This window comes from Octodon degus, unplaced genomic scaffold, assembly GCF_000260255.1.
Source record: "Octodon degus isolate 3935 unplaced genomic scaffold, OctDeg1.0 scaffold00014, whole genome shotgun sequence".
NCBI lineage: Eukaryota > Metazoa > Chordata > Mammalia > Rodentia > Octodontidae > Octodon > Octodon degus.
In genome coordinates, this window is record NW_004524590.1 from 16,296,273 (window position 1) to 16,323,183 (window position 26,911).

At 36.3% G+C, this 26,911-nt stretch overlaps 1 protein-coding gene across 1 annotated transcript in view; it reads right to left on the reverse strand.

The window, feature by feature from the left end:
* Nucleotides 1–26,911, reverse strand: part of Dpp10 (dipeptidyl peptidase like 10) — a 696,690-nt gene that overhangs the window by 546,621 nt on the left and 123,158 nt on the right. The window contains exon 2 of the mRNA XM_004626368.2: nt 13,207–13,321. Coding sequence (XP_004626425.1) covers nt 13,207–13,321 — 115 coding nt within the window. The remainder of the gene's footprint in view (nt 1–13,206; nt 13,322–26,911) is intronic.

Here is a 26,911-nt window from a genome sequence, read left to right on the forward strand (position 1 = left end):
AAGGAAGGAAGGAGAAAGAAAGAAAGAAAGAAAGAAAGAAAGAAAGAAAGAAAGAAAGAAAGAAAGAAAGAAAGAAAGAAAGGGGAGGCAGAATATATGATAATAAATAGCACTCAGTGAAAAAGCAAAGAATGCTCATAAGGGTAACTACACAAGTAAATATAAACACCAAGATTGCTGCCTATTCATATCATAACATCTCTTTATTTTCCTATATGACTTAAAATATAAATATACAAAAAGCATTCATAAATAATTACAGTATAAACATGAGTTAATACACAATATACAAAAATATGGCTGGTAATAAAATCATGTATATAAAGCTATAAAAAGATAATTTTGTATACATGATTGAAGAAAAACTAGAATTCATCTAACCTGGACATACAAATTTGAGTTACTACTCAGTACCTAATTTAACCACAAAAATGTCAAAATAAAATGAGAAGACGATAAAAATAGTACCTTATAAAAACCAATTAGACATAAAAGCACATAGCACAAGTAATCCTAAAAGATAAGTATGCAGAAAGCAAATGTCAAAGTTAAAGATGTTCTTAATTATCAGAAATTACCTTCAGTGTAAGTGAGAATGTATTAAAAGAGGGATGGATAAGGCAGAAAATAGAAGATGCATTTAGTGAAGATTCAGTTCCTTATGGTCCAAACATGGAAAGAACATGAGAATAAATTGACACAAACCTTCGCAGACAGGGCATCAACGACTGTAGCTATGAACTGGATGTTTTCACGATTTTAAAACAGATACAAATTTTTGTTTCCTGTAATATTTTTTCATTAAGTTTGATATGTATTGTAGGCACGTCTGCTCTGATTTGTCAGTGTTCACCTGGAATATCTTTGCTGCTTTTGTAGCATCTTTCTCTTAAACCATGGCAGCACACAATGTTCCTTCCCGTCATGGGTTCTTGTCACCAAGCAGAAAGCAGGCACCTATCTCAGTGGTATCCCAATGGTAGACTTCAGCACTTCTGCACAAATATTCTTATCTGGCTTATACTTACTCAGTATCTAGTTATTTGTTACAGCAGCACAAATGAACTATGATGTACAAGTCAAGGATGGATACAGCAGAAGGGAAAAGGAGCCACGTCTGGAGAAATTTTTTTCATTTACTTTTAAGAGTGGATAGGACACTACAACTTCAATAAGAAAACAAAACGCAATGCTTTCATACGTATGGGCATAACTCATTAATGATTATAAAATACTTAATCACACAACTATAGAAAACACACACACATTTTTCAGGCAGCTGTCAAAATTCTCCAAAATAGACCTATATTAGGTACAAAACAAGTCTCAATAAGTTCTAAAACACTAAATGACATGAGGTATCTTGTCTTGATGTGAACAGGTGAAATAATAATTAATAGAAATCTGGGAAATTCATCTATACACCACACTTTTTTTAAGTAATAAATGATGGAGTGCAGGAGTGATAAGAAAATTAGAACATTTTTTTCAAGAAAAATAAAGTGAAATTCCAAATATATGGGAATCACTGAGAGTTTTAAGAGAAATTCATTGATATAATATCTCCAATATAAGGAAGAAAGGAATTAACTCTAAAACATAACTTTTAATCTTATGGAAACAGATTATAAGACAGAAAATTAACTGAAATTAAAGAAGAAATAAAATAATTAAAATAGAGTGGCAATAAATGAAATAGAAAACAGGACAATGGAAAGAATTAAGAGAATAAAACTTGCAAAAAGATCCACAAAATTAACAACTGCAAACTAGACTAAAAATAAAAAGAGATTTTTAAAAACTCCCTCAAGAAAGAACTATAAATTATACACAAACACTGATTGTTCGGCTAATACTTTGCACAGTTATATGCCATTAATTTAAACAATGTAGACAAATTTCTGGAAATAAACTACAAAACTAACTAAAAAAGAGATGATTTGGACATGCTTATAAAAAATAACAAAATTTGATCAAAATCAAAAATTCAAATAAAGAATAGCATTGGAGCAAATGACTTCTCTTATTAACTATAAAAAAGAATACCAATTTTTCTCTAATTCTTCTAGAAATTATTGAAAGAAGGATTATTTACTAACTCTTGATGGGGTTAGAATTATTCTGAACCCAAAGCCAAACCAAAACAATTCTGAAATACTCCTACATAAGTATTGGCAAATCAGTTACTCAGACTATCAAAAATAATTATGAACCATGAAAAACCTGGATTTATTCCAGGAATACAAAGGTAGCTCAAGAGAAGAAAAATGAATGTAATGTAACACAGAGTTAGTAAAAGATGGAGAATAAATCATCATTCCATTTAATTAATAAAATAAGTTAAATTGAAGTCAACACCTTTTGTTTCTGAAAATATTTTGAATATTATGAATGGAAGGCAACTTCCTCAAAATTACAAGAGACGTTTACATAACACCTCCAGACACTATTACTCAATAGTAAAAGACCTATGGCTCCAACTATATGATTAGATTCAGAGATGGTCCGCACCATTGCTGCAATACACTGTACTTATTATTCTACCAAAATTAATAAGACAAAAAGTCAGTCACTACAGAAATTTAGAAAAGGATTCTGCAATAACCTGCCAAGGTGAGTAAATTAGTTCAGCAAAGTTAAAGAATGCATGATTAACATTCAAGATCAGTTGGGTTTCTGTATTCTAGCAATGGTCAATCAGGAAAACAAGATTAAGATATTCTATTTATTATGGTTCCAAAATAAAAATATATCTAGGAATGATTTAATCAAGAGATGAAATTATTTTATATTAAAAACTATAAAGCACTGATGGAATAAGTAAACTATGACAAATATAAAGATATAGATACCTTATACTTAAGGATTACAGAAACTACATCTCCAAAATGATAACATTACATAAAGCAATGTAGAGATTAAGCCCAATTACTCTCAAAACCCATCTGGCTTTTATTCAGAAATACCAAATCCATTTCTCAAATTGATCTGGCCCCTGAATATCATAGTAATATTGATAAAGAAAAATAGATGAAGCAGTTATATTCTTAACATGAAGCCTCAATTTCTAAACTACAATAATCACAAGTTTAATGTTTCCATGAGGATAAATATATAAGTAAATGCATTAAAGATCAAACTTAATAATTCATATTATCTCTAACAAAAGGACAATCAACACACTGACAAAAATCATTTAACACGGAAAGAACAATCTTCAAGAAATGGTGCTACGTAAGAAGAATTGTCCATGTCGAAAAGGTTGGATTTTTTCTATTGTTATTTCATAATATCTACTAAAATTTATTCAAGTTGGATAAATGACATAAATAGATGAGACAAGCCATAAACCTGTTTCTTAAAATTGCACAGGTAAATCTTCATGACCTTTGATTTAACAGTATTTTCTCAGATATGAAACAAAAACATGATCATAAAAAGCAGACATAGAAAGAGATTTTGTGCATTAGAGGAAATAAAAAAATTAAAAAGCTATTATGGGCTACTGGACTCTTTTGGAATATTTTGCTGAGTTTACACACTTATAATATTCAATAACGGAACTTAGAAAAAATGGGGTATACCGATGAATGTCCATTTTGTATCTTTGTACTCAAAGTGGTTAGGATAGATATATACTTGCATTCTCTTAATGAATAGAATGATTTGTTCTAATGGTGTTTGTAAATAGGATCCCAAGTCCTCATCTTGTACAGCAATTAACCACTAAGAAGAATATATGCAGTGTGTTATTTGTTGAAACTGTACTTCCGATTTGATTTGAAAGTATCTCATAGTTATCTGTTTATCAATAAAATTTTGGGAAAAAAATAAAAAGACAACTGTCTTATATAAGAAAATATTTCAAAATCATATTTCCAAAAAGAGACTAATATTCAGAATGTATGATGAGCTCCTAGAGCTGAAAAATGACAAATCAACTCCACTAAAAGTGGGCAACAAGGATGAGTAAACATTTCTTCACTCTGTGTACAGTATATAAATGGAAAATGAACAAATGAGCAAATGATCTATGAGACTGATCACTGAGGAAATGAAAATGCAACCAAAATAAGGTATTATTTAATACCCTTGAAATCTTATAGTATAATAAATAGAAATAACAAATTTTTATAAGCATATAGAGCTACCAAAACATGTATATCTTGCTAACGGGCAGACAATACGATCCATACACAGAGCACAATATATGTAGTTCTTCATAAACTTGTGTGTAGGGACCAGGAAGATGGCTCAGTGGAATAAGCCCTTCCCTGGCTAGCGCAAGGGACTGAGTTCAATCCCCGATTCCACCAAAATAAAAATAAAAATAAAAATAAATAAACTTATGTGTAGACTTAGCCATCTCATATGTATGGTATATGCCTTTAGAAATTTAGTTATGTCAAAAAAAAAATAAATGTGCACCCATGTTCACAGAAGCACTATTCTAAGAACCAAGATTTTTTAAAAAGCTCAAATTTTGATTACTGAAAGAATGACTATACAATTTGTGATGCACACATTACTACTGAGCAATTAAATAAATGAAACACAGATAAATGTAATTACATGGATAATCCTGTAGAATATTACATTAGATGCAAGAATTTAGGTGCAAAGACTCATCTATTGTTCAATTCCCTATATCTGTAATGTTCACAACAGGTAAATCTTTAAAGACTGAGGGCAGATCTCTGAAGGACTAGAGCTGAAGAAAGGGTCATGTGGGAATTAAGTATTGAATGGGCTCAGGGTTTCCTTTTAAATCAATAGAAAAATTTTGAATCTAGACACAGTGATTCAAAATACAGTGATATTACAAAGTGACATTGAATTATTAAAGTGTATAATATTATGATATTCAAATTTCTATCAAAATTTTTAAACACGTGTCAACACCAGGTATTTGGGTCAGGAAGAAAGGTAGTGGATGTGATCGGGGGAAATGAGTAAGTTCAAGCAACTAAAAGCCTCGAATGCTGGATTTCGACCCACTTAAAATCCTGAACATATTAGCCTTTCCCTTTTTTCATAGCAACCAGCGAAATCCCAGAAAAAGAACAAGTTGGTTTTTTTCAATTTTTTTAAATGTATTTGGTTGTTATAGAGTTTCATTATGCAGCTCAGACTCATAATGATCCACCTGTTTTCAACGTCCCCAGAGCTGGCAGTACAGGTGTACACCACTACACCTAGACTCTGGCTGGCTCAGCCCACCCTAGCGGCAGAGCTGGTGCTGCATGTGGTAGAGGGGATCAAATTGCAGGCCCTGTGCTTGCCTAAGCTTGCCTGAGCAGGAACTTAGTTTTCTGAGCTATCTTGCTAGCTTCACTATTTTAATTAGAATTAGGGAAATAAAAGAGACCAGAATATCTCAAGTTGTATGGTGACATATAACAGTCTTCATCAAGGCACCACTGTGTTTCATCATGCATATTTGAGGTTCCAGAAAAAGTATGTCAACTGAAGTGAAAATATTCACAGAATTTACAGTTATCATTTTGTCTCTCATTCTGCAACTTCTTCTATGTTCAGTTGAATTCCCACTATATATTTATTTTTAGAAATGTACAGAATTACTTTACTCATTAAAAAAGGACAATAAAACAGAGTTTACTCATTTGTGTGTATGTTGTGTGAAATAGTTTTTAGCTCTCTCTTTCTGTAGATGCCAAAAATACTAATTTGAAGACAACAATATACAAAGTAACAAGCACTGTTCAATTCCTATCATTTTGATTTTTGAAATTCTGTATCTTTTCAAACTTATAAATTATTTTTATTTTCAAAATAAAAAGTAAAGCAATAAGTGAAATCACAATGATATTTCGTACTTTATAAAAATAATATGCTGACCTGTGTTAGAAATTAAAGAGACATGCTAGAATCAAAGAGCATTGAAGATTGTTCCACTTCTAATTCTTGTAAAAGGATATTAGGCAATTAAGTACAATTTATGTACAACCACTGAAAACAGTAGCATAGAAATAAATTCAGTGTATATTCCATATTTTACTTTGAGGATAAATGTTATGTGTAAAGAACTTAGTAGAACATCTTGCATGTGAAAAGCATTTACAAATCACTTAAATAAAGTTATATCACTAAAACACATTCTGTTCTGACTCTCATAAGACTAAGCTCATTACAACAACTTAAATCTGTTTTTATTCTGTTTAGACAGTACAAGAATATTAAAAAAAAGAAATCAACTATAATTTAGAAATATAAATTCAACTATAGACCGAAAACAAGAAAAGTAACTACCTTTACTGTATTAATGTCAAAGAAAATTATTCTTCATTCCATACAATAGATAAATCTATGTAAAAACCAACACTTCCAGCTAGCTGGGGAGAAACTGTTAGGATCTGTGATTATTTTCTTTTGGCTTGCTGATTATGCCTGGGTTATACCACATTCAAATGAGTTCATCTGTGCTTTTCTTGGAAAAACCACAGCAGAAATATGTTAGATCATTCCCATCAATGTAACACAATCTCCTTTTTAACATAATAAAATAAACAATTTGCATCTTGATTGATGCTCATGTTTATAATGAGTAATGCAAATCTTAAAATCTATAAAACATTATTTTCCCCCTCATAAAGGCATAATAGGGTAATTTAATTGTTGCTTTGACATTTTAAGACTCAGGTCAGGTGCTTAAATGACACCTTTTAAATTATAGTTGCCAACAGATTGTTTGCAACATAATATAACATGACATTTGAACTAACCACAATCAGGAGCTATTATTATGTTAGAGCACAGCAGTAACTACAAGTGATTCATTTTAAATTTCTGTATCACATATCAGCTACTGCAACAAGTTTTAATTTTTCAGATGCTTTCTGAAAAACATTCTCTGCTTCTGTCTCTGTCTCTGTGTCTTTGTCTCTGTCTCTCTTACTCTCTGCCTCTCTCTCTCTCTCTCTCTCTCTCTCTCTCTCTCTCTCTCTCTGTGATTTCTCAGAAGCAGATGAATATTTTTTCAATGCTCCTTCAAGGAATCAAGTCAGTTTGTTTATTTTTAATGGGATATTTCCAATGATAATAGTGAATTCTTTACCTCTATATCATCCTTATAGGTACAAAGCAAAGGTAAGGTTTATAGCTGTATCATTTTAATACATTGTCTTCACAAGTGAATTGTCTTACTTAGGCAAATATCTGCTGGCCTTACATAGCATTATCTAGAAAACTTGCTCTACTTTTTCCATCTGGTATCATATAATATTTTAAGTAGGATGATAATGAAGTACTTGGGATATAAAAGAAGATATATTGTCAAAGAAAGGCATAATTCTCTAGATGCTGACTTCTAGATTTTGGTTTGTTGACTTTTCTGGATAGGACTGGATGCACTGTCTTGCTTCCATCCACTTAGTTCTGTGTCTTAAAGTAGTTGAGCATAGCTTTATTATGTAAAGTTTATTTGACATTAGGGATTCAGTATTCTTCAATATGTCTGTAGCTGTTTACACCTGTATGAATTATTTCACAACTTGGTATTTGAACCTCATTTAAAATTCTTGAAATCAAAGATACTTCTACAAATAAAAACAAAACCAATATATACTATGAAACTTGATGTTCCCTGAAGTTCTGACTGTCAAGCCGAGTGTTAACAGTGCTTACATGAATATTTAGTTTCCATTATATTCTGATAAGAGTGTGAAAATTAACCTCAGATGCTCATATAGGGAGTATACTAAAAAAGGGAAATGTTTCAAAGGGAGAAAAATGGAAAGGTAACAATGAAGAAAAATGGCAGTAATTCACAACATTATTCTTGGTCAGCAATGAGACTAAATCGGCGTGATGCCTGCCACAGCACAGAACACAATGTTGGAGGGCAAAAGAACATTGTGAAGAGAGCTCTGCTTGGCCACAGCCTGCAGTAGGGTGCTGTTTTCAGATAACAGACAGACTGAAGATCATGGTGTGCACTCCTTTACCTATCACTTTCATTCACAACGTGTCTTCCTCCTTTCTCCAAACGGGTCAAAATGGGAGACAGAAGCATATAAAATGCTTTTTAAGAGCATGATTAATCTCATTGTACATATTAAAAGTAAAAATATGATTTTATATAAAGTATATAATTATATTAAACTGGTTTCTACAATTTTAAACTTGAATATGCTCACACACAGAGTACTGTAGGTTGAACACAGATTTTTTTTTCTCTAAGATATATACTAGCTCTTTGTAGTTTTTATTTTGATACAGAGATTCGCTAAGTTGCCTAGATTGGTCATAAAATTTCAATATTTCTACCTTTGCCTCCCAGAAGGCTGGACATAAATTATAGACAAGAACCACCTCACCAAGATGAATGTAATTATTTATCTTATAGTCATTACATTCTGAAAATAAAATGTGCACTTTTATTCTTCAATCAAACTCAATACAATCTAAAGTATGTAGGTTACATCCATGAACCAAATAAATACTCCTTTCAGTTAAAAATTAAGTAATTCATGCCTTTCAGAAACTATTACTTATTAAAAGGAAGTATGTAGGTTAACTCATATATTAAAAATAATCAGGACTCATTATACACCTCTCTGCACAGAGCAAGGAAGATTCTGACAATTCTGCAAATGAAGGCACCTGTGTGAAATTGCTTCTGTAATAAAATTTGTAATCAAACCAAAATTACAAAAGAACATGTGTTTTTCTGGTTTTAGGATTACTTCCCTTAGCACTTACCTAGTGATGCTATTTTGAGAAAATAAGTCATTAACCACTTCTCAGGCTAGATAGCATTTCCATACTTTCATCATTCAAAAAATAAGTCACTGTATCTCTGAGGTAGACAAAAATTAGTAAAACTTTACTGGATTTAAATTTGTTGCTGTTTGCTAATCCACAAGCCATTATTGTCATTATCATACAGTAAGCATTCACCCTGTGATAACCTTCAGGAGAGCACTTCAGAGCCTACCATATCAGAATCCTTTCCTGTAATGAAATAATTAACTCTAGCAATAGGACATGAGATAACCCCCCAAAGGTCTTGTGCTAAAGACTTGATCCCAGCTTATGCTATTGGGCAATGGTAGAAACATTTAACTGCTAGGGCCTACCTATAAGGTCCCCGGAACCTTGACTTTGAAGAGAATTATGGATCCTTGATCCCTCCCTTTGTCTTTTTGAATCCTGGAAGCTATGTGAGCAGTTCTCATAATCATAGATTCTCACTGATGTGCTTCCTTCCCACAAAGGCCTCAATCTAATGTGTCTAGCCAGCCATAGCTGGGAATCTGCAAAATGATCAGCCAAAATATCCTTGTTGCAATCCAATTGATTATTGCAGGTATTTGTTACAGCAATGAAAAGTGATAAAAATGTTTCATGTCAGAGAAAGTACGTGATTTGATCAAGGTTATTCAACTTTGAAAGCCATTTATCAGTTTCTTATCTACACTCTTCTTGGAAAACTTAGTCTAGAGTCAGAACTTTATCCTAAAGGTTCAGTGTCTTGCTGAACAATTTCCCAATCAAGGGTTTCCTTCATGGGCTGGTGAGATAGCTCAGTGGACTTAGTGCCTGCTTAGGCAAGCGCAGGGAGTGGGGTTTGATCCTTGGCACCACATGCTGCACTGGCCCTGTGCTCAGGCATGCTGAGCCAGCAACTGAGTCTGGGTGTTGTGACACATTCCTGCAATCCCAGGGCTGGGGAGGCTGAAAACAGGAGGATCACTATGCGTCCAACCTGCATGGTGAGACCCTGTACCAAATACATAAAAATTAAATTAAATTTTTTAAAAAAGAGTTTCCCTCATGAGGTCAAGGAGATAGCTTAGCAGCTACATAAGCATCTTGCTGGCAAGTGCAAGGTCCTGAGTTTAATTCCCGGTGCCAAAAAGAAAAAAAAAATCACTCAAGAAATGTATTTCCATTCCTGGTTGGAAAGCCATTCCCTGACTGAATAATTTTGACTAGAAAGCTGGGCCTCAATGTGACATTTGCTTACACAGAGTCTATGAATGGCATTGTATTACCCATTACCTAATTTTCTTCCTACTGAGATCATTACTGACGTGGCTGAGGGTTCACAGCCTGAGGCCAAGAAGGTTATGACCTGTGCAAATAAAGCGCCAGATTTGCATGCACAGCCATTCACGTGTGACAGATCCAGTGGACACTTGTGGTCTTGATGCATATTGTCTTCTGGAAACCAAAAGGTAAATAAACTTTTTTGCTGTTGTCCAAGAGTAGATAATTTCTAAGATTTCTTCTGGACTTATGACTTGAGGATTGAACTGTCCAGTGTTGACATTTTGACCTTACACATCACTTAGACATGTTTGCTCTGAGCACCACAGAGGTCATCAAATAGGACTGTCTCGGTGCTTGCTCAGAATTCAAACCAATTCCTCACAATCTGAGGAATGCTCAGCTGCTACTGCATTTACAAAGCAATGAGTGAAGGAGAAAGTAGGTGTTTGCTCCATTTAATAATTATCTTTTCACTGTAGTATAATGATCTTATTCTTCATCACATTGTCAAAAATATTGGTAAAATGCAATTACATTGATATGTATGAAGTCCACTTGGCAATTTATAAATCTAAATAATAAATGACCCTTTTACTCATGCTATTAATATGATGACATAGAGCTTTTCTTTGAGAATGTGTGGGCTTTCTAGACTTGTACATCTGTATAAGTACAAGTACATCTGCATAAGTGGTGAAAATAAAGATTAAAGCTATGAAACAGTAGAATCAAAGACAAATAACATCCCACCTAGAACGTGGATAAAATTGCTACAGTTATATGAATAAATAAGTAAATGGGCAATCTGATCTCCATTAGAGCAACTCCACGATAAGTAGTAATTCTTCTTTTATTATAATTCTGAATTTAAACCATGAATGCACAGAATGTGTACACATTTTCTAAGAGATGTTCTTCATGTAACACAACACTTGGCATGGCCTCTGGTTGTTGGTAAGTACTGAATAACTACAATCGTCAGAGGAGCAAAAGCAGCAGTACTAGGCATAGTGCTGAACATGTGGACAATATTGTCTAATTAAGCACCAGTAATTATACTATAAGCTTGATGTGGTAAATTATATCAATAATGCAAACGAACAGTGCATAAGGCAAGGGTAAATGGTTTTCCAACTTCACAAAACTAGTAAACACTAGTGCTAGAACTCAAACCAAACTGTGTCTGATTAGTGAGTTTAATTTAATGAGGGGTTAACTGTACTAGGTATTGGAGCCCTCAAAGAATCAACAATTGAGTCACAAGGAATTTAAAAAAATGTGAATCACTGGGACAAGGATAGTAGATCCATGTTTGAAGAAAGGAGTTCAACAAAAACATGCAGACATTATGGCACTGATAACTTCCATCTGATTAACAGCCACCCACACAAAGCAGTAAAACTAAGACATTCATTTTTTGTAATTTTGTAAAAAACCCACTGTTTAAGGGAAATCCCATCTGAACAGAAGCTCATCTTCTTTAACAAAGATCGTTAGCATCGTGCAACAGCTTAGAAGTGTCCCATTGCTCAATTATTCAGTAGCACAGATGTACAAACTAGGAGTGAAGATTCCTGAGGAGAATGCTGGATTAGCCAGCTCTTCCCTGGAAATTTTCTTCGTTTCTTACCTTTCCAATTAAGTTTTTCTCCCTTTTCCTCTCTCCTGGTTCCTTACATTTTTTCTCAAGCTCTTCATTTAAGTAAAATTGCAAGATGTTAGTGCTTTATAACTTCTGAAGACATATTTTTTTTTTACAAAGATGGACTATTTCACAAAGCACCACACTACAACTGAGATGTCATTTGCATAATTAGTCTCTGTAATTACTTGATTAAATGACTCTGAAAAGTTGTTGTTAATCACATTTGCACATCAAAAAGCAAATTTAAGGGATTTATGTGGTAACAAAGCTGGAGCAAGAAACTGAGGTGTAAACAACAAATAGCCCTCAGCCAGATAAAACTTTATAATACCGATAGATGTCTAGACTAGCTCTATTTTAACCTAGAAAGTTATTTCTTATAATGTTGAGCTAGAAATAGGTATACAGTCTTTGGAAATGATAGTTGGTTGGGCTGTAGCCATATGACAGACTTAACTGTTTCTAGGAGATTATTAAAGAGTTTTTTATTTTATTTATTTATTTATTTATTTATTTATTTATTTATTTATTTATTTTGCAGAACCGGGGATTGAACTCAGACCCTTGTGCTTGCCAGGGAAGTGTTTATTCTAATAAGCCATCTCCTCAGCCCAAGAATTTTAAAAGCAAGTTCTTCACCTTTGCTTTCCTCACTAGCACATACTAAAGAGAAGAAAAATTCCTCAGCATTAACATTGTTTCCAGGAAAGAATTAAGTCAAGTGATAATTTCCATAAATTAATGGAAATTCTTAATCTAAATAACACCACCCAAAGATCACTGCAAAGTTTTTTTGAAATATATTCGGTTGTTATAGGGTCTCACTACATAGCTCAGACTTGTGGTGATCCTTCTGCTTTCAGCCTCCCAACCTCTGGGATTATAGGCATGTGCCAATAAGGCCGGATTCAGTGGCTGGCTCAGCCTGCCTTGGAGGGTGGGCATGGCATGTGGTGCTGGGGATTGAACCGCAGTCCCTGTGCTCGCCTAAGTCTGCTGAGCTATCTCGCCAGACCATTGCAAAGATATTTTAAAGAGGTTCCTTATTCAAATACAAAAATTAGAATGCAAAAATTTCAGAAATAATGAAAATAAGAAAAAAGGAAGAGATGCCCACACCCAGAGGCTCAGACCACCGTCTTGGAGGTAATGCGCTTCCCTGAACTTCAGTCTCCATCTTCACACACTGGGTTAGCACCCAACAAGGGGAGCATCTGGACTCATCTCCCTCCTCAGACTCAAAATGAACGTCGAATGTCTCCTGTATTTATGAAGCTGACAAACATTATGAACGAGCAATGGAAACTACAGATCTCCTGAGTATTCATAATTAACGTAATTTACATTTGAAGCTTTCTCCAAATGTCTGCATATTTGAACTTCAGGATTACTACACCCTTGCAAAGTGTCTGATCATGCCTTAAAAAACAAAATCCAACCTGCGCTACTGTGCCTTACACTACCTCATATCGGTAACCTGTTGAAGCTTTTGAATATGAAATGATGGTCCACAATACCATCGTAAAACAGGAATAAAAGCAGATTACCTGGTGTTAGGAGGATGACTGACATAGTGATGAGTGAGCACACGACTACAATCACCAGCAGGGCAATCGCAATTCCCTTCCAGTTTCTCTGTGGAGGGCTGTTACTTCCCAGTTCCTACCGAGATAGAAAAGAAAGTTTCATAATTATTCACGCTGCAAGAGAAACATATTCATAAAGCAATGATTTAGTGCTTGACACAGTCACAGTTTGAAGGCAGATTAGAATCCATTTCCTCTTCAGTAACCTATTTAATTATTCAAAGATGCATATATTATAAATGACTCCCTTTTTGGAGACAGAATTGGATTTCTCTGCAAGGTAAACCAGCAGAGCTTTGTGCCCATTATCCAAAGTGAAGATAGTGTTCAAAAGCATTGACTACAAACACCATGAGGATATCGGAAATGATCCACAAAACAGTGATGCCAACAAAGTACATCTTTGTTGAAATGGAACCTACCACAAATATTTAAATAAATTAAAATGTTCTTAAGGACTATTGACTACTTTTCTAACTGTTGGGGAAAAGAGTAAGAATGAAATAATCGCTCTGAATCCCCCCAAAAAGGAACACAGGACATTTTTCAACACATCAGGTTCTTTTTAAATAGCTCCCCTTCCATTCATAAAAAGCAAAAAGATGTAAAACTAAATTAAATGAGTGCTTCCATATAAAAGGTTAATGACATTCTCCTGCTGAGGGACTTGCCTGATATTGGCAGAGCGATAACATACACGGGTTACAGTGAACATGAATCGTTTTCACAATACATCTAGTAAATCCATATATTTTTATATGATGTGTTTATTTTGTTGACTACTAATATGTTAGTTTAATTTACCCAGACGACATTACCTTTAAATGTATGTTAGGTTTGCTTTACAATACAGTTTATAAAACATTAAGTCCCTCTTTCCCTCGTTCCCATTCATTCTGAAAACTCATTTCAGGCTTTCTCAGTATAGTACTCTTTAATCAGAAACAGATAAGTAGTTTGGGAAAAATAAAACGAAATAGTGTGGAGGACCATCTGGACAATCCTCCTTGAAAGAAGAGCAATTATCTCCATTTTGGCTAAAGCTGAACCTATTTTCATGTACTGATAGGTACAGAGCTGGCTAGGACTTCTTATCCCCCAAGTTGGCTTTAAGCAATGCAAATCAGTAGAGTCAAGGTGCTGGTGTGTACTCTTTGAAGCAAAGTGACCTCAACCCCATAGCACCCCAGAGCCATGTGTGAGCCTGGTGGGAAAGAGATGTTCCACACTGTAGGCAATGATGTAGTTTCAAGATAAGGGACCATTACATTTTTTTTCTTTACTTTAGGGAAGGGTCTACAGGGTATTCAGGGTCTCACTACTAGATCGGACTCGTAGTGATTCTCCTGTGTATTTTGTATTTTTTATTTAATTTTTTAATTTTTTTTATTAATTTTACTAAGAAACAAATAGCAATGAGACAGTTTCAAAACCAATTAGTAGGACAGTTTCAATAATTAATACATTGCATATTGTAGTCTTTGTAGTGGTTATTCATAGTGTCATAGCAATTACTGCCATACTGAATCTCAAGTAAATTTTTGGCTTTTTTTTTAAAAAAGGGTACTAAATGAAAACAAGAGACAAGAAAAATAATGTCACAGGACTGTCCTGCTACAATGCTGTATATGATTAGATTTCTGTGTAAAAATATGTAATTGTCAATTCTTCTGTTTACAGCCTCCTAAGAGCTGGGATTACAGGTGCCCACCACCATGCCAGTCTCAATTGCTGTCTGGAACACGAGGCCTGGGGACCTTACCCCCAGCCCCTGCACCTGCTGGCAGGAACTTTAATCCTGTGAACTATTTGGCCAGCCTGAGGCTATGACCTCTCTGTCTCTCTCTGTCTCTGTCTGTCTCTGTCTCTCTCTCTCTCTCTCTCTCTCTCTCTCTCTCTCTCTCTCTCTCTCCTTTTTGCAGAACCAGGGATTGAACTCAGGCCCTTGAGCTTGCCAGGGAAGCGCTTATTCCACGGAACCATCTCCCCAGCCCCCCAAGGCTAAGGCTTCTTCTGGCATAAAAGGTTACACTTCAGAGCTGAGGCACTTGCCTCTAAACATTGTATACTATCTCAATTATGTTGTACAGATTACTGTTTCTGCATATGCTTCTCTGCATATTACAGAGGCGATTCCAGGCCTCCTACCTAGCCCAGCCCACAGCACTCAAGCACATCCTGCCATTCTCAGTCATTCATCCTCAAGCTACTCCCTTCTTCATGAATTAATAACACCTAGTTTTAGCCCTGGATCAAGACCTTTGTTTGGGTTAACTATCTTCCTAGCTAGACATTGGACCCCTTGACTCCGCACAACTACGGGTATGTCTTAGTGTAATTTCTCTCACTGTGGGTTGCACTGGAAGTGGTAGATTGGCTTCAGCTTACTAGGATTCTAAGAAGTCTTTCTTGGGATTACAAATATAAACTTTCTGAACCACTGAAGCCCCTCAGAAAACTTGAATTAAACAAAGACAAATAGGACATTCTGTGTGCCACCTCACCTGGCACACATATTTTTGGAGGAGGTAGCACTGACTCATCACTTTGCTCAATTGTACATCAAGTTCTTGTAACTCACAAACTAAATATTGATAGCAATTTTTACAGAGTAATTTTAGCATTGAATTCATCACACACTAAATTTAAAGAGTGAGGCCATAAATAAAACAGGAACAGACCAAGCATACTAATCTTGTTGTTCCCCTCTGTGGCAAAGCACTCTATATTTGTCTTTCATTCTGATGAACCAACTATATCCCAGGTCTCTTCTACTCTTTCTAAGCTGTCTCACTCCATATCTGTTTTCAAATAATGCTTATTTTCCAGCATTTCTATTCAAATCAAATCAGGAAGGTGGCTGCTCAAGTCATTAGGTTTAGAGTAGTGACTTCAAGACAAGCAACAATTGTCTTATGACCCTCAACTCTCATCTGGAAGGCAAAGTTCTCCTAGGTTTCTAAGTAAGAGCCTTTCTTAGGAGGTGTGTGCTGTGAGAGCTGGGATCCAATGAGGCGGAAAGTTGTGAAACACTCATACGAGAAGCAAAGGGAATGAAAGAAAGTGCAGGAATGGACACCCAGTGAGTGTCTGGGAAAAGCACCATGTGTATTAATGGTAATGGAGCCGAGCAACGTTATTGCTTGACAGTAGACAACTGAAAACCCAGCAATCTAGCAATTATTACTGGATTTTCATTCTAGTAAAAGAACCAAGGATTATAAATTAAAATTTAGTGCCTGTGATCTTCCACTGTCACACTAACTGGAAGAAAACTTTTACTACTGGTTTGATAGATTTGCAGAGAATAAGGTATTTGGAGAGATAAATCAACTTACTTTGAATAAGTGAGGGATTTGAGGGTCCTGTCCATAAAATCTATCTTCAGTAACCTTACAATTGTCTATAATATCCTCATTCTCAATTTTTCTAAAACAAACGTATTGACACATCAATAAACTATTGGAGTTTTTGACCCATTTACAATTGAACTAAACATGAATACATTCTTCTGATAAAATTTATAATATTCTCAATTCAGTAATTCTATCCTAATATCACATACTTCTCTATTTTACCACCCAGAGTTATGAGGAAATACAATAGTTGAAAAATGGTAAAGAGATGATTCAGGCTGCAGTTATCCATTTGTGTAGTGCTCTCCATTTGTGTAGCATGTGGGAGGCCCCAGGGTTGATCCCCATCACAACTAAATAAGCAAAATAAAAATGGTAAAACGTTTGAGAAAAGTTTTGATGGTTATAAAGTGATGGATATAAGAATACATAGATCTTCTAAGATGACTCAATTCAAATCACAGACAAGCCAGTGCTTAATAACTGCTTACTAATCTTTTATTTGAAATCTCCCTTCTAATATATACATGCCATAGCACTTCCAAAGCACATTCTTCTTGTCTCTTTAGCATTCCTAGTCTATCCAAAGAAACAAGTAATATTTTGTGTCCATACAAAGAGTTTTCTATATCTAAGCAAAAAAAGTCATCTTACTTGATCTCTTTTCTGAGAAAGATCCTGCTCCCCATACTGTCCATTTACTGTTTCCAATATCATTTTCCACCATCTTAGATGCTTCGCTGTTCTCCCATACTTAATTTTGCTGCATTCAATCATTTTCATATGCTTTCAGCAGAGTTTACAGTCTTGTTAATCATTAAACATCCTGAAAAATCTCTTCCCCACCTTATTATCCTTCTCTTTCTTCCTCCCTCCTTCAGTAATAATAAGGATTTAACTCAGGGTATTTGCTCTGTGCTATATCATGAGCTTGCTTATTGATTAATTAATTAATTTATTTATTTATTATTTAACTTTGAGACATGGTCTCTCACAAATATGGTCAGGCTAGACTTGCATGTTTAATCCACTTGACTCACACAGTGCTAGGATTACAGGCATGTGCTGCCACATGCAGCCTCAAACGTCTCTTGTCCTAAGAGTTCCTTCCACTTACGCAAGTCAGATACCATTTCTTTAATGGAGACTATGCCTAAACAACTCTGCACCAGAGCTCTGTAGTTAATATACATAAGATTGCAAAACAAAAAAAATACTAAGCCTTTTTAAAAAGAATAAGTTGAGTACAGTTTTTAAGGAACACAAGTATGAAAACGGCCTAAGTTCTTACTTAATATATGTAAGTAAAATTACACAATTGCTTGCAGAGTACTGCCTCAACAAGTTCGCAACAATCACCCTGTGCTGTCATTCAGGTCTCTTCTCTAGTGCTCCAAGTTTTCAAGAGCCTCATCTGATCATTCTCCAAAGTAAGATGCATGTCTGCTATGGGCCTGTTATTTCACTCCATTTCTTCACATTATAACCTCTGAGTGTGTAGTATATCATACGTGCTGTCAGCCTACACAGATAAACGTGCAGGTATGTCACAGGTCATCACGTGGCATAATTATCTATATATAATAACATACTGTGATCAATTTAAATGATCAGTTATCGTCCTGTATCCTCCAGAAGTGCAATTTCATAATGGGAATAAGCTGACTCCTCTTGTTCTCTGGAAACAGAACTAGAAACACACTACCTAAGTCACATATAATAAAAATGCAATGGTGATAAATAAAAATGAATATTGTCATCACTGTAATGACACTGATGACGATGGTGACCATGGCGGTAAGAGGACAGCTTAAAAGCCTGTACCAACCCTGTGTGGAGCTGTGGAAAGAGTGAAGACCTCTAATCATCTGCCTGGCAAGTGCAAGGAGCAGAGTTTGATCCCCACTATCACATGACATGCCAGCTCTGGAACCCCGGGCACACCATGCCAGCCACCAAAACAGGGTGTGATGTTGCACAGTTGTAATCCCAGCTCTGGGGAGGGTGACATAGAAGGATCATCTACGAGTCTGAGCTGCACAGTGAGATCTTGTACCAAATAAGGAAATGATCAAAAAATAAAAGAATCAAGCCTTCCTTGGTATTTTCTTTTTGAAGTAAGAATGTCATCTTAGATTTTTTTTAGTAATCTTAAACCATTTCACAATCTCTAGTTTTTAAGTAGTTGCCTGTAAAATGATTAGCCAAGTAGGTAAGGGGAGATCAGGAGTTCAATCCTCATACTGCAAAAATATAAATAAATAAATAAATAAAATGTACATTTAAAGAAAAGAAAAAGTATTCAGAGATATAATGGCATTACTTAAATAAAGATTAGACACATACACTTTTGAAATGTCACTATCTGATTCAGAATAAGGGGTACATTATGTTTAGCCTTCTTTCTCTGATACTAGATTTGAGAGAGTAGAATTCTGACATACTGTTATGATTCTTCATGTTCCCTCCTTGAGAAAACAACTTGGTATAAAACATCCACTGCAAGAGAAGAAGTCATAGGGAGTTTGCTTCTCAATGCCTCTTTGCCATTAACCATCTGAATGATACTGATGGGACAAACATCAGCAAACAGAACAGGCTTCTGCTGTGCACCTGTCTGTGACATCAGCATGGAAGGAGCTCAGAACATGGTTATTTAAGTGATCTTGAGACAGACCAGAGCCAGTGTTGGGTTCTAATGCTCCCCAGAGAGAGCTGGAGAATAAAAACAATGAAACATTCCATGTGACATGCTACACTTGGAAGTGAGTGCTGTGGTAGGTGGAGGTGTCAAGTGAAATACAGTCAACCTCTGCATAATAGTTTAGTCAATAAGAGAACACAAAAAAGATGGCACATACCATTCAGCCAAGGTCTGTAGTAAGTTGCAGTATTTAGTGTATATTATATGACCATTTGTTTTCAGTTGAAGACAGTATTGTGTTGGCATTATGCAAATACATTAATATTACTGATAGAAATCAGCTCCATTTACAACCTAATTACACACGTTAGATCTCCTGTCATACAAATTATTCAGCATCTTTCTGAGAAATCGACCTTACAAACAAGAAAACTAGATACAGCAAATATGGTCTTATTGTGATTTTACCCTCAGGGAAAAAAAATTAGCAACAATTAGGGGGAAACAGTAAACAAATAGATAAGAGGAGATTAAAAGGGAGGCTAGAGGATAAAGAAGATTGTCCTCTAACTTTGGGAAACTGGTAAAGAAGATAGTAGGAAAAAAGGAAGAAATAAAAACAAGAACAGATCATAACATCAAAGAAACTAGAAACAACGTTCATATTCACATAAAAACAAGAACAATCAAGAACACAACAAAGAAGAAAATAATAAGAAGAAATAAAGAGGAAAGATATCCACATAATGGTGTGTCTCTCTGCACTCTCCCCTCTTGTGGGAGACAGAGTGGGCAGACACTGCCAAGATCTGGGTTGAAAAATCCTACTAAGGCAGCCTTAGATGTACAGCAGAGTAGTAGATAATCCTAGCAAGTCTGTACCTTTAGTTCTACTTAAATTCAGGTTTGTGTCTGCCTGTGAGGCTGGAGCCTGATTTGCTCAGCCTGCACTGCATCATGTGCCTTTTGCTGGTTTCTACTCAGCCCCGATTTCCTGCCAAATTGAACCATTTACACCTCACTCTGACACTGGGAGCCAAGACACACAGCCAGCCTGGAGGTGCTCTAGGTTCCAGGCTCAGCTGGCCTTTCTCCAAGATGTCTACCAGCCAATCACCCTCTCCTAGGGGCCTCTGAACCCAAATAACACACCAGGCCCTACAACCTGCTGGCTGCGCTCCTCTGTTCTGGTGCATTTCTCTGTGGATGCCTCTGTCTTCACCAGTTGTCACTGTGTCAGCCGGTTCAAGCTACCACTCTTGTACAGCGAGTCGTGGCTCAGGGAGACAAAGCGTTTGCCACCACCTTCTCCTGCACTGAGGACTTTCTCTTCCTCTCCCTGTGGGCTTCAGTCTGATGTTCAGATCTGTTCTGGATCCTGGTGATCCACTTTGCTCCTTCTTGTATGCATGCTGCTTTATTCCAGTGTTTGGACACCTGAGAGGCTGTTCATCTACTGTTCACTACTTCACCACATTCTCAGAAGGATGGTTTTGTTTTCCTGAGGCAGGATCTTCCTATGGAGATCAGGCTGACCTTAAACTCACTACGTAGCCTTCACTGCCCTCGAACTCACAGTAGTATTCCTACCTCAGTCAATTGAGTGCTAGGGCTACAGGTATGCATGCACTGCCATGCAGTTACTGAAATACTTTTTAAAATAAGCTCTTCAGATTTCTTTTTCTACAAACTGAAAAAGAAACATTCCTTGAGCTTATTGCTTCTCAAAGCATGGTCAGTGTCAGCTGCAAGTTTCTGTAGGTGTGATTTAGAAATATGTACTGTGTTTCTCGAGAAGAGCTGAGAAATTTCTGCTTTTGCCATCTCTCCAGATTATTCTTATGCACCAGGAACTTTGAGAACCTTAAACCTAGAGGGTAAGACCTGAAGTGACAGAAATTGTTCAGCAGAATTTGGTAGGGCTTGGCTTATTCATTTTGGAGTCAATATGACTGAGTTTATTCTCTATTTGTCTTCTCACTAGTTTTGTTTCATGCACAACTGAGTTAATTTATAGAGATGTAACAATAACCCAACTTTCGTGTCTGAGACTTATGATCTTCCACACTGTGCATAAGTTTGAACTGAGCTCTCCTTAGAAACTATTACACAAATACTTTTGCTTTGCCAAGACCTAGACCAGCACATTAAATGTTCTCAAAATATTTGGATGGGGTAGCTATGCCCAGCTTTATGTTTTGCCAAATTAAGAACAGAGAGGTATCTCAGCTCTAAGAGGCCTGAGAGGCGACAGAAGCATCTGCAGCAGAGATCTATGGGGAAAAAATTCCTGAAAGTGTAGCTGTCACACCCATTTGAAAGCAAAACTTTTGCAGTTCACAAAACCCTAAGAGAACTGCAAGGATCTGCATTAATTGCTAACTAGCCAATCATTTAAGTGTGGCTCTGGGACGTACATGGACCACAAATACAACATTCTTCTATATCTGCCTCAAACTGTAATATTTAACAAACTGGCCCTATGGAATCTTAAAAGGTTAGCACTATTTTTGTGTGCACAATACATCTACCAAGCTTATTGTGCAAAGACCAGCAGAAACACAAAAGTGACACCCAGGATTTGGGCGCAGATTTATTAACATCAATGAACATTGATTGAGATCATTCATAGACTATCAAGCCCTGATCTCTCGTGGTCTAGGGCTTTTATATGATGCAGAAGCAGGAGGTACAAAGGAGATACAACAGTGAGACAGGCCAGCCTGGCAGTTCTGATTAGTTAGCAGGTGAGATCATACTTAACAAGGGTGGATTAATGGTCGCCGGTTTATAAAGCTTGGTACGGTGGTGCAACAGGGATCCTTTATATCCGGATATACTCTGATGGTTATAGGGTCAAGAAAGTAATTACAAAGCCATGAAGCAATTATGGAACTAAGCAGTTTCAAAAGCACAAAGTTTTAAAAATACCAATTTCTTTGGTAACATTTTCCCTTGCAATTGAATATATGAACAAATCCAAATGTTTATTTTGGCCTTAGTATAAAACTTCATTTTTATTTTGATGTTGATTTCATAATTTCAATTATTACTTTTCAGGATTCTCTTAAAAGCCATTCTCTATTAACTTTGGATATAAGACTCACTGGCCTGTTCATCCATGTTTCATGTGGAATATTCATGTTAAAGAGAGAGAAATTTGATAGTGGATAATCTTGCCTGAGAGATGGGTCTTCTCAGGTAATAATTACAGTAGAGTTCTCCCCTTTCAGACATCCAGCAGGAACAGCGGCATGTGCCCCTGTCACACCACTGCGCCACGTACGATGCAGCCAGGGCGTCGTAAAATCCTCCCACAGGTTTTTACATCCCTGATACACCCCAGCTCACGTTGCACAATACAAAACAGAGGTCTTGCTTTTTTTTTTTTTGTGAGCTTTCTAAGGGATAATACAAGAGGAAGTTGTTCTTGAACTCTTTTATGTCAATTTTAACTTTGAAACCGTGATCACAGACTGGAAACAATTTTTAAAAATTACACAAAATTCCTCCTGAATGTTAATGTAGGAGTCACATAAAGTAGTTTCTCTGAAATGGACTGTTTTAAGACTTAAACTTCTAACTAACTTACACAAATTTAAAAAGTAAATATGCCATCTATTAAGGTAGATGTCCTATAACATTGGATTCAGAGAAAGAAAGAAGAAAACATAGTTAAGAACAATTCCAGTGCTCTCAAGTAAAGGGAAAACTGTCTGCAAGATTAAAAGTCTACTAAATTTTGGAAGAACAAAACAAAAATTAAAATACTTTAAAATTATTCAACCTTTGGAGCAAGATGCTAAATGCTAAAGCAATCTAGGTGAAAGCCACCCCTGATGATTTGAAACAGCCAGAAAGATCAAATCTGTTCTAACTCTTCCCCTGTAACTGACTCTTGATCAGAAAAAAGGTTAGACGTGAAAGGCAGACAAATGTCATCTAGGCTGCGTAAAGCCTCTGCCCCCATGATTTCTTCAAGGTGTGTTTAATGTGCTTCCTCTTCTGGTAGTGAAAGGTTGTAATTGCCCAGGAGTCAAATTAAGGAGCCAAACAAAGGTTAAAGCAAAATAGGAGAGCTTGAAAGGAACAAGTGAGGCTGCAGCTTCAAGCTAAATTTAAGGCCAGTGTTATCAATTTATTCTTCATAACGCAACTGACCTTTAGAGGCTGCTGAGCATCTGGGGGGAAATTTGGCCATTCACCCAATCTCCTTATCTTAACGAACTACATTTCTCTGCTACCACCACTCTCAAGGCAAAGCCTTCTCAGCGGGATCATGCACACCCTGTGGGCCTCTGAGCAACTGCCAGTTCTCAGTAAGCTCTGCCAGAGGGAAGCTGCGGGCCAGGAACACCTCCTCTCTTTTAGTTAGAAAAATGTTTCCTTTCTCAGGAGTCAGAACTAATGTTGAAATAGAAATATACATTTTAGATAGTTCAAACCATTATCTCCCCACATATCTCTTGCTGAACATTCATGACTTCAGTGATTTAAAAACGTATCAAGCTGATTTGATTGATTGATTGATTTTCTTAGAAAAAACTTTAAAATTAAAAAATGAAGCTTTGGATCCACTGTAAAAACTTCCACTTATGCCTTTTAAACATAGGGATGATGGCATATATACTTTCAAGTATAAATACAGTATGTATCTGTGTTGGAGAGCATATAATATCTTTTTATGTAGATAAATTTATAATCATAAAGAGGCAGCTGCAGCTAAGATATCAATTTTATAGTCTTTCCTTTAAAGGAAAAAAGGAAGACATTTACAGAATGGGAAATAATACAAACTAAATGTGGCTGTAATTATTTTTATTGCTTTTGCCACTAAAAATTAAATGAATCGTACAGGTATTTGTAAAGAAATAGACTGCATTTCCACTGAGGTAACTGGTGTTCCAGGCCTTTTTCCATTTCATGATTTACAAATATGTATGTGTTTTGACTTCTCTATCACTCTGAGGATGAGTATTAATTCTTTCACAGATATCCTGAACAGATACACTGTGTAACTCACAGATAAAAAAGTAACAGAATTCGGAATCTTTTATTTAAATCTATACAGAGGTAGAATTCTGGCTATTTGTCAGAAACTTCATGGACCAGGAATAATTAAATAAGTCCAAGGTAAGTTACACTTTATCCATTCAAGGATGAATCACACATTGTTTGTGATCTGCTTAAAGAAGGACTCTTGTAGGTGAAATTTTTGTAAGCAGAAGGAGAAGTTAGGTAACTACAGGCCTCAAAGCCAGTCAGTGTTTCTATTCATCTGCTGAAGAGAGCCTTCTTCTTCCCAGTCCTTGTGAACAGAGTAGTCACTACCTGGAGCGTCCCTAGAATGTTCCCTTAAGTACTACATTTTACAAATACATCTTCTCCCATATGTTTTCAAAGGAGATTTGCTCTACAGGTTCATTTTTGCCTGAATTTTTACATAACAAGTAGCTTAAATCTCTTTTGAAGAATTTTTTTGTTTTGCATTTATTTCAATCTCCAAGGAAACAAAATTCTATCCACTTAATGGTGGTGGGGAGAGTGACAACCCATCTGCCAGGAAGAGATAACCAACTTCATTCCTGTCCTTCCAGTAAAATCAACACTGCTCCTTCACATGAGAAAAAAACACGATTCATTTTGTGGTGATATTTATTAGCATAATAAAAGCATTCTGAGAAGTTGGTAATGCTTAATAGTTGTCTCAAATCAATTGTAGGCTTCTCTATTGTAAAATACATAGGTATAAAATTTCCATGTAAATAGTCATAGTTAATAAGCTTACCAATGTGGATCTAGTCACCTTTCATTTGTTATGCTTTCAGAAGATACTTTAAGATAAATTTAAAAACTGCTCAGGGAAGAAAGTCATAAATGTCATTTTGAAAATCTCCATACCAAAATGCAAAAACCAAGGAGACAAAGAGGGAGGATGAAACAATAATAACAATCCTTGAAGATGTGAATTTACAAAAGTAAGGTGCCTACTAGTGTGTGAACTTCATGTTAGTTGAATGTTTTTCTTTCGTTTCCTACATCTATAATGTGAACACTGTATTTCTGTGCAATGAGACTGCCAGATTCTTTTAAGAACATCAATGTATCTCCTAAGCCAGCAAGCATATGTGGACCGTAGCTCAAACTACTAATTTATATATGTTCACCTATCCCATGACTTGGTGTGCCCCGAAGGTTGGCAAAACTCCCCTTCACTGTCAACCTCAGCCACCTCTGTTATCTAATATTGTAACACTGATAAAACTGTGCCCATTTCCTCAGCTTCAGCCTCCTTCTAAGCTACCTCCTTCATCAACTAATTAGGACACAAAGGATTATCATATAGTGCTTATTAAGCTGGGTGTTGGGACACATCTGTAATCCCTCCCAGTAATCTTAAAAACTGAAGTAGGACAGTCACAACTTTGGACCCCAAAATTTCAATCCCCAGTATTGCGAAACTAAAAAATAAGAATAAAGATGTACACTCATAGCAAGATTGAGTATGTTCTCTAACAGCAAATGCATTGCTTTTTTGTTTTATTTTCATGTCAAAAGTGGTTTATTGCTTATTTCTTTATGTTGGCTTAATTATTACAAGAGGACAACATAAAAACAAGCAAGGAGCATTTCTACAGCCTTGGTGAGCTCCTCCTGTAAGACCAGATGTATGAAGACCTACATGGGTTTTGAGTCCAGCGATTTCTTCAGTTTCCGTGAGTCAGTTTTGTGTTGCTACAAGAAACATACTTGGGGCTAGGTATTTTTCAAGAAGTTTATTAAACTGAATGGTTCCGAGGACCTAGCGCAGCGACAGTGACTTTCTAGAGCTTCAGTGATACGAAGAGCCCACACGTGCCACACGCTTGCCACACTGACTTAGGGCTAGGGCCAGCATTTGCTTGGCTGCTGGGGGGTCACATGGAAACTCGACTTGCAGAAAAGCAGAAAAAACTGTGTATGCTGGAAAGAGACCCTGGAGAGGTGCCCGGCTCTTACTCTCTCCTGTTATCCTCCAAGTCCTGTGAGATTCTTTCCTGTGATAAAAATGTATCGCTCTTGAAAGAGCCTGAACTTCTCAGCACTGTAACGCAGGGAACCAAGCCGCAGACTGAGATTTGGTGCTCATAAGCCATATTCAAGTAAGGGTAATCATCAAATATGAACTTTCATTGGATCACTGCAAACATTTGACTCTAATGTAATTATACTTTGTCTCTCTCTGCATTTATTTAGTGTGTGTGTGTGTGTGTGTGTGTGTGTGTGTGTGTGTGTGTGTCTTTTCCTAAAGTGAACCCAGGGACATAGAACTGAGGAATACCCCTAGCACATTTTTATTTCTTTACTTTGAGGTAGGTTTTGCTAAATCACCAAATTGCCCAATACTGTTGGAACATTCAGTGGGATCCTCCTGCCTCAGCTTTCCAAATTGCTGTGTTGAGAGGCATGCAGCACTGCAACTAGCTTTTATCCAGTTTTAAAAAAAAAATTGGCCCAGTCCTAGCCCAGGTCCAGTGAGTGTGCTGAGAGCTTCCTGCTAACCTGCGCCGGCGGGACCAGTCCCAGCCCAGGCGCAGAGTGGGCCAGACCCTCTCCCAGCCCCTTGGGCTGCCCCCCACCACTCCGCAGTGCCTCCCCCACCCCGCCCGCAGAGTAGGATTTTCTG